Source organism: Dermacentor silvarum, chromosome 3, assembly GCF_013339745.2.
Source record: "Dermacentor silvarum isolate Dsil-2018 chromosome 3, BIME_Dsil_1.4, whole genome shotgun sequence".
Taxonomy (NCBI): domain Eukaryota; kingdom Metazoa; phylum Arthropoda; class Arachnida; order Ixodida; family Ixodidae; genus Dermacentor; species Dermacentor silvarum.
The window spans coordinates 173,276,865-173,286,252 of NC_051156.1; the positions used below are offsets into that span (position 1 = coordinate 173,276,865).

Sequence of the window (9,388 nt, forward strand, 5' to 3'; positions counted from 1 at the left end):
CCTCCGGCCACCAACCACTAAAACGGGCAAAAGCGGCAAAGACAGCAAATCGCTATAATATTGCTTTGTTCTATTGCATAGTCAGTATGAGCACAGATATACCCCAAATAAGGTCCACTGTAGCCTCTGTACAGCTCTCTGTACAGCTCTCACGCATCGCCCCAACGTGTGAAAGCGTATAGTATCAGTTCACACTTCGTCTGAAGCAGCCTACTGGGATTCGATAAGCCTCTAGAGAGCTTCATAGCGCTTGATATCTTGTTTGTTCTTTGTTATCGCGAGACTTGTTTGTTATGAGACTCTTTCAGCCGTTCTTATGTCACCTATCTATATATTTAATGGGGAGCACGTGCAAGCTGCAGATACCTGGATGCTGGATGTGTTCACCGCGTCTTATAGTGAGGGCCAGACGCTGAAGTGAGAAATGTTCCACAAGGGCATTTTTAACGCTACGTTAAGGGCGCCGTGGCGCAGAAAACCCGGCGTCGGCGCCGGCGTCGGTGTCGGCGTAAGCACCGGCGTCTATGGCGCACCAAATCATCTCGAACCACCCTGACCCCGGAGGCCCTCCGCGTGGCGCAAGGTGCTAGTGAACAAAAGTTGAAGTTCTCACAGTAAAATCTGTCAGAAAAATGGTAAAGTACAACTTAACCACAACCTAAAGACATGGTGGCGTCGGATTGTAATTTTAATGTACGAGAAAACATAATTCTCTTACGAGGGAACTCTAACACAAACCGCTTTTCCAGCATTTATACCATACAAACAGTGGCGCGCTCGGGTAGGTAACTTGAGAAAATCCTATCCAGATGGCGCTCGCATCCTCTGCAGGTTAGGGAGCCTACAAACAGCGCTTGAATGCAGGCTCCCTACGGCAGGTCAAATTGGGACACGCGCCCGCGTCGGGGCTATAGCAAACAATTAATAAAATAATAAAAACGATCCTAGGGCCTTCACATTTAATATAAGACGAGTTATATTGCCCCTGGAAAAACATCCTCCCAGCAATGCAGTTCTGTTTAAAAGTGAACCTGACTTTAAGGGGATCGGAGCTTGGTTTTTGTAAGCTAGCTTTCCCGCGTTCTGTGTTGCAGTGAAGCCTACTCATAAAGAAAAATGCGATGCGAACGGGGCCCGATAACGCTATCGCGTTCCACTCTTAAAGGCGAAGCTTAAGCGTCCTCCAATTTTTGTAGATGGCGTGTCTGACTTTTTCACCATGAAGTACCTCAGTTTGCTCACCGCTAAATGGTGCACCTGCTTGCCTCCTTAAATGATACTGGACACGGAAAGTATTAGATTTTTTTTTCTAGAGTCTCACGTGCCAAAACCACGAACCAAAATTTGATTATGACGCACGCCGTAGGAGGGGGACTCCCGATTAATTTCGACTACCTGGAGTTCTTTAACGTGCACCTAATGCACAGTACAGGGCACTTTGCGGCAGTGCGCGCGAAAGTAGCCTGTATCAATACAACCACGTCTTACTCAAAGGCACTGGTGGAGGAGCATTTCCCCTCAAGCTCTTCCTCGACGAGAAACGCCAAACAAATGTAGCTGTTATATGTACTGTGCGAACGCCGACATGATTAGCGGCATCAGAGCCAGCTGTGGACGAAGAAGACGACGGACGCACCAGCAGTGGGGCGAGGGACGCGCGAACTGCGGCTGGGTGCCCTGGGGCGTGGCTGGCGCGCAGACTGGAGCGTGCTGGCGTGGACTGCGACATCGAGCCTTTTCCCACAGTACTTTAGCCAAAAAGCGGTGTTGCCCTCATAGATGATTCAAACCTGGGGTGTGCAGCAACCACTGTTGCTTATGCATGTTCAGGTATCTCGGGATGGGCTTACCGTTCTATCGGAGAAATGCTTGAACTTGGACACCAAAACTTCACGGAGAATATTGGTGTCTCCGACCACAAGCGTTGGTACGGTGCCTTGATATGACCTGCGAGCGAATTATAGTGGCTGTTACTATATTCCTGTATTTTGACGACGGGAGAAACGGCAACATCAACATTTATTCATCTTGGATTACTCCCTACGGTGTCACCGCTTCAACATTTCAAGAATATCGTATGTCGACTCGTAAACCCCGAATATTTGAGTAATGGAACTGTGCGTGCGCTCGTCTCAACTGTGTGATATGCGCCCGCTAATTCCTTGCGCAGACCACAGTGCCCTACACTGTGTGGCGAAGAGGGTATACGCTGCACCGCCGGCGTGTTGCAGTCGACAACCTGAGCGTGCGAAATTTGAAGTCTGCGATAATGACCTTCTATGCGGTGATAGCATTAGGACGTGCACTAAGGCCAGAGAGAGAGGGCACAAGTGAGGACATAGGAGCACAGCGTGTAGGCGAGTACATCCGGGATTCTACACTCTATTCGGGACATACAGTAAACACAGAGCGAGACATGCTAACGTTTGCCACATTTGTCAGGAGGCTTAGAACGGGCACCTGGAAATGGGAGGGGGGTCTCTGAGTCCCTCCTGTCACGAGTGACGAGAGGGATATTGCCGTACACGCACGTATCATGCAGGTGTCGAAACCTAAGGACGGCGTGCACGTTTTTCAGCTTGTTTATACAGCTTAAACGTAGTGTTCTTCCTCGCCCGAGAGGCAACTGCCGTTGTAAATAGCGGAGCTCATGTCGCAGCATCGCTCCATCGCCTGCAATTTATTCGCGTTGTAAGATGTAAGATATATTTTCGTTTTTACACGCAAGACACCACGGGTATGTTGCTCTACGTTTCTCAATTGTAACTGATTTATGAGTATCAATCGCAACGCTATAAGCTTCACCCTTTGATGCAAGTCTGCACGCAGGATAATTGGTCGCGATCGCTCGATGGCTGCTTTAGAGCGAGGAATGAGCAAAGTAGGAGTCTCTCACGGTGATGCGCGTCGTTCAAGATCTCGAATGTTTCATCGGGCAAACTTTGGTGTTGGCGCCCAGGTCGCAGGCGCATTTACGTAGGATTTTCCAAGGTACATTTTCACTGTAGGTCATAAAAACCTAATTACTCGATGTTGAGCAGATGCCAAGTTGGGTCGGCCAACTCTGAGAAGTTTTAGACATGAAATGTGCTCAAAATCGGTCAGACGGCGTCGCTTGCTAAAACCGCATGTAACGAAAACATGTTATAGCATTATCGTTTATATATTTCCGACCTTACTACCCACGCCCCTTGCATTGGTATTGCTGTCATTGGAAGGAAGCCATTACTCGATCATGCATTTGTCGCCAGGGCAGATGGCACCGTTGTCGCGCGGCGCATGACGCAATCGAAGCTAAATTTAGCCCGTGCGCGGCGGTCAGAGAGACGTAGTTAGGCATAGCTTAAAGTCCCTAGATTTTCTGCTCTTTAAAGCATAAGAAAATATCTAGGGACTTTAGGCATAGCGTTTGTCAATTCGAGCAGGAACAATTGCATTTGAGAGAGATCACTATGCCATAGTAGCTACAATTTATCAAACTCAAGCTGGCACTCATCAACTATTATAAGGCCTGCCAATGTGGAATTTGTTGCAGGAATGTTATGCTTGCCCCCCCCCCCCCCCCTTCACCCTGCGTTAGACACGTATGATACAGAAATGGCGTAAAGAGACTCGGCAGCGAGATAGAGGGATAGCCAACCCTCTTTGATCAAGGCGGAACGTGTCCGTCACCATAGGGAGCGCAGGTACAGGAGATTGAAGCAAGCGCAGAAGGCCCCCCCCCCCCCCTCCCCTTATAAAATTTTGTACTGAAAGTCTGATTAATAGTTGTATACAATTCTGATCAAACCTACCATAAATTGTGGTTATATTGTGATGCTTTTTTGCGATGAGGGCTTGATAACTTTCTTCCTGTATTTGGCCACCGCGTTTCTGATGCATTCTTTATTACTGGAATTTGTGGTGCATTCTTGATTACCGCATGTCGGAGAGGCTTAGATCAATAAACGCAGTAGTTACGGCATAATCCAACAGATGTCGCTCAAAGCAAAAAAAATATATATTTTATCCAATTTTCTTGCCTTCCTTTTTTTTTTTTTTTTTGGCTTCCCCCCGTATGTTTCTCTATGGTACGGGTGCGGTGGTCTCGAGCAGAGCAAAATAATCTCGGGCGCCACCAGCAGGGAAGTCATTTCACGAACCTGGTGCCCAAACATCCTCTGCAAAACAAACGGGCCCACTACGAATAGGGTGCGAGCACGATTGCAAAATTAAACCCTAAGGCCCCCGCTAGCTGTAATATGAGTTAGGCGTGTAACCTCTCAGATGCGTAAATAAACGTCCCTTGTGTATTATTGCGATAGCAATTATGTGGACACTCCAAGCGCATTCCTGCCGTCGCCGTCTTTCGTTACGTCATTTCTGTACGCCCTTGTGCCCAAACACGTGCCCCACTGCGGCTGCGTCCCTAATACAACCTAGCCGATTTTTATTAAATTAGAGAAGGTCATTCCGCAGGTTATAAATTAAAGATTGACTTATAATGAATCGTTCTTCAATGCTTCTAGAAGGTATTCGGTAAACTGTGAACCTGAGCCAAGGTACTGTAACGATTCTGTGCCTACACTTTTTGATTCCTTTCCCCGTTTCATCAGTGGTGTTAACCATGCTCCGCCAACGATCTGAGCAAGTCATGAGCAGTGGATGATGAGAAAGGAATGGAATATAGCGACACGAATCGCTAGATTATACCGGACCCGAGGTTCTTCAGATTAGCGTTTCACTACACTGGCGGCGGGTTATATTTCTTGCTCATATTGTGCGCGTAAAGAGACGAACGTGTCTGTACTCACCCATAAACGCGGCCGTAGTGGTTGTAGTTCCTGGTGACCACTTCGTTGAGTGGCTGCGAAGATAATACTATTAAAGAATAGGTTGTCCTATGTGCACTTGAAAATTTTGATCAATGCTGCTCCATCTATAGGCATGCACGCTGTACGTTGCCCTTCTTTCCAATTACTAAATTCTCGAAATCAATATAATTTCAATCAACAATTTTTTTTTCATGTAGGACAAGAAGCTACAATAGCAACCTATGGGACCATAATAGTTTCATAATCGAGCACTGTATTGTTGTCGTTCATACTCTTTCGACCAATCTGGGAGCAACATTAAAGAAAGTGGACGCATAGCATCTGTAATTTGGAGGCTGACCGATACATGAATTATCTCTCTCTCTCTCTTTTGTTCTAAGACGATGTGCGTACCTTCGAGTAGATGTCATAAGTGAAGCGGAGGTACTGCCAGGCATTGTGGTGGACGACACCCTTGTCGCTCCAGAAGCTCAAAGTCTTTCTGACCCACCTGTAAGTCAAGGCTCAGGACAACTTAATGCAGAAGTACTAGAGCGGGATCTACTTACAAACGTCTGCGTGCACGGGACTAAGCTATTATGTGGCGGCAACCTGTACGCACTAATTGAAACACCGGCACTTTCACACTCTAATGGCACGTACACACTAGCGGCAAAACGCGCGCGGCGCGCCGCCGGCGGCAAAACGCAGCAGCGGCAGGGCGGCCACACCAACCGGCGGTGCGCCGCTGCGGCAATCACGTGACAGACTAGACTCTCTCCCCCCTTCTCGAAATATCCGTCAGCTCGGTCCGGGAGATGATGCGTGCAGATGATAGTGCGAAACGAGTTTCCTGCTAACAGCGGACGCGAGTACAAAACGAGCGGTCGGGCGGGTGCGCATGTCACCAGTTTCCCGCGCGCACGTCACGGGAGCGGGCCGCTCTCATTGGTCTCCTTCATCCGCGCCACGCGGCAAACCGCAAAAAATCGGTCCAGGAGTGATCCCTGCCGCGGCAAGAAAAACCTGTTTCGCGGCTGCTTTCGCGGCGCGCGTCTTGCCGCCGCCGGCGCGGTGATGTCACTCGGCTTGCGCACCGGAGCATAGCCTCCTCGATAAGGCTATGACCGGAGCCACCGGAGCCGGCACCTCTCGCGCACTCCGCCGCCGCCGCGCGCGACTCACCGCCGCCGGTCTGCGCATTCCAGAGGAGTGACGTCGTAGCCGTGGTAGACGCACTGGCGCCGGCACGCGCTCGCTGTGCAGTCGCCGTCTGACACTGCGCTGGAGCCGCTGCGCTTCTGACTGGCGTTTGCCAGTGTGGTATAGCCATGGAGAAGGAGAGCGCAAATGCTGCTCAACAGCGCAGAAGAACGGAGAAGCTTGACTCATAAGAATAATCTTATCTTAAGAATAATCTTAAGAATAAGCTAAGAATTATCAGCTGAACCTTTGCTAACGCTACGTATATCCTGGCATAGCCGAGCTAAGCCACTGCAACTTTTTTCCTAATGTCCCTATATACAAAAAGTAGCGTCACGCTTTGAAGAATGCCGCCGCCTCCTCGCACACCCTGTCCGAGGCCGACGCCGCGTCGGTATTGGCCTAATGGCATCACGTGGACCGTCGAGCCCCCGGGCGCTGGCTGCGTTTGTTTACGATCACGCTCCATCGCCATTTTCGCCCGAGAAACGTCTACCGACTGGCGAGGAGCACGACGATAGCGACGAACACAGTCGGCGATCGTCGAACCTGATGAGCGGCGAAAGATAAACAAGTGCACGTGTTTCAAGCGGTGTAGGCGGTGCAACGGCCGAAAAAGTAGCGCGAAAGAGAGGAGAAACGAGGAGGAGGGAAGGCGGAGGAGGAGAGTGTCGCTACTTTTTATATATAGGGACTTTAGTTTTTCCGCTAGTGTGTACGAGGCATAACTTCCCCTTCTGTTATAAAAAAAAATACTCATGGCTGAGCGCATTATAATGTATGTGCAAACATATCTAAGAGACAAAAAATGAACGCGTGCTGGGCAAAATAACAAAGATCTATCCGTAGTTAATGATCCTCATTGCGAATTCTCGAATAAATACTTACTTGTGTGCTGGTGCCTTGATGTGCTCGTATAAGATCCATTCTTCTCCAACAAATATATCATGATCTTCGATTAGTGATAACATGATCTCAGGTTAATTTAGCTTTGCAGTTTTTAGGCTTTTATTTCGCGCTTGCATGACGCCTCTTGCTTAAGGCATGAGCTGGCCGCACGCGAGTAATGAACTTGTAAAAAGGCTGTACAGGCGCTCGAAATCGGTAGAAAAATATAACCGTGAACCGAATTGGAGGAGGCACGTCTTGCTCTTAATTTTTGGCATTGGTACACATATCAAGCTTGCTGTCTCATCTGACGAAGATGACCACATTACTCACTAGGATGCCGTGAAACGTAAAACAAAAAAGTGGGTCTGTCTGTTCCGAACTATTTGTGCGAATTCACGCTTGACATTATTTTACGCCACAACTGCATGGTCGCGCGCTCTCACGGAAAAGACTGATTGCCGCGGCTTTATCTTTGTTGCGTATTCGAAGAGGAGACACAAGATAACATGCGCTGTGGCTTAATCTTTGTTGTGTATTCGAGAAGGTCACATCCGCTGCGCCGCCGTTTCTAGAACACAGCCCACCGACGGTGAGACCGGCAATTGTCTTGTAGGCGCAGCAGAATAAAAAGAAGAAAAAAACGCATTTTGTACATCAAGGAAACAAACATCCAAACTGCAGCAAAAAAAAATAGAAAAACTAATACTAGATAATACACTAAAAGAAAAAAACATGGAAAGGGGGGGGGGGGGGGGTAATGAGATCGGCTGTTCTCACTCATCTATGAAATGGTTACTTTAACCCTGACCCCTTCAATTAGCGGAATAAATTGTGTCTCTTAAAACATTTTTAAATAGGCATCATCAACTGCACTTTGCGATTCGCACGAGTTGCCGCGGTGCAAAGAGCATGGCTCCGCAACGATGGACACGTCTCCGCAAAGAGTAAAAGCTTAACATAAGCTTGTCGGGCAAGGATAATCATCAGCACACCGTGCTATGAATCAATTGTCATGCCATGTCCTTTTTTAAAGCAAATACACATGTGCATTAGTGGAAAAAAAGAAAGCTCAAATTATCCATGTCCGACTGTAAAAGCGAAAGGACTCCTATGCGCTGAAAGCAGGAAGTCAGAAAATGTGGCATATTGGCATACGTACGCACCAGAACAGAGTCGTCGCCAGAACCACCAGTAGTGAACAGAGAACGAGAAACATGGCCGAGCCGCTGAGGCGCAAATCAACCTGGGCCGCGATTTGTAGCGATGCCTTATGACTTATTTTATACTAGTCTTATCATCCACCGCTCACGGCCGGCTGATCCCGTTCATAACGCGAGGGGACCGTCGCTCCGACCACTGACAAAGCGCGAGAAGCACGAAAAGGCATCGCTACGAAATACCGGCCCTGTGATTACCACAGCTTACTCGATAGTCACTGGCCGTCCTATTACACAAGTGGCAAGGCCACGTCGCGGGAAAACACGGGGTAGGTGGGAGATTGAAATTCAAGGTGATTCGACCAGCCACGCGCCGGCAAGTGTGAAGGCGCAGCTTGGCCTTGACGTCACCGGGGAAATAAAGCTCAGAACCGCCGCGACGGCGGCAGAACCATAGAGAAAGAAATTCAACAAGAGGGGACACTCGGCAAAAACTGGCAACAGGAAACACGTCACCATACGTCACGCTATACTTTTGACACCGAACGTTAGCTGCCGCGAGCATCGAAAAAAAAAAAAGAAAGTGAACTTAAGTTAACAGGCATTCATTTATTTTTTTAATTCTTTGCCGCGAAAACTAAAACGTTTTGCGTATAAATTAACTTAAGCTTTGCGACTTATTTTCCTTGCCTTACCTAGCCACAGGTCAATAGAGAGTTTTAGATTAGGGGGACGCAAGCGTAGGGGCCCGCTAGCGCTTGGGGCCGCGGTACTGCGCACGCGCAGACCGCGGGGGACGCAAGCGTAGGGGCCCGCTAGCGCTTGGGGCCGCGGTACTGCGCACGCGCAGACCGGTCTGCGCGTGCGCAGTACCGCGGCCCCAAGCGCTAGCGGGCCCCTACGCTTGCGTCCCCCTAATCTAAAACTCTCTAATGACGCGCCAGATACATGCGTCATCCGCCAGACACTCCCCCGAAGCCAGCGAGGATGGCTGCGCGCGCGCGGCGACCCGTCTGTCTTATTCTTTTTTTTTTTTTTTTTTTAATGTAACCTGGTTTATTGGGCTCTCGGCGTATTCTTGCGTTCCTTCTGCACTGGGACAAGACACCACTGCACTATTGGACTACGGCAAGGTGAGAAATCTTGTTTCACAGTCTACGACGCAATTAGGCTTACGGCACGGGACCGAGACTTAAGACGCAGTTAGCGAAAAACAGCTCGGCCATCCTGGCGCAGTAAATTTGAGTAAATGAATCGTGCTGAGACATGTTTCCGACGCTTCCTAGGGGACTATTGTAACTTATTTCGGTTTTTGAGCCACACTGGCCGCACAGGGCGCCATGT

The 9,388-nt window shown here is 49.0% G+C and overlaps 1 protein-coding gene across 1 annotated transcript in view; it reads right to left on the bottom strand.

Moving 5' to 3' along the window:
• Positions 1 to 8,396, bottom strand: part of LOC119445033 (uncharacterized) — a 125,410-nt gene extending 117,014 nt beyond the window's left edge. The window contains exons 1-5 of the mRNA XM_049664846.1: positions 8,296 to 8,396; positions 8,051 to 8,131; positions 5,208 to 5,304; positions 4,794 to 4,846; positions 1,851 to 1,947 (exon numbers count right to left, since the gene is read on the bottom strand). Of these exons, the coding sequence (XP_049520803.1) occupies positions 1,851 to 1,947; positions 4,794 to 4,846; positions 5,208 to 5,304; positions 8,051 to 8,103 (300 nt within the window). The 5' untranslated portion in view covers positions 8,104 to 8,131; positions 8,296 to 8,396. The remainder of the gene's footprint in view (positions 1 to 1,850; positions 1,948 to 4,793; positions 4,847 to 5,207; positions 5,305 to 8,050; positions 8,132 to 8,295) is intronic.
• Positions 8,397 to 9,388: the final 992 nt, after the last annotated feature.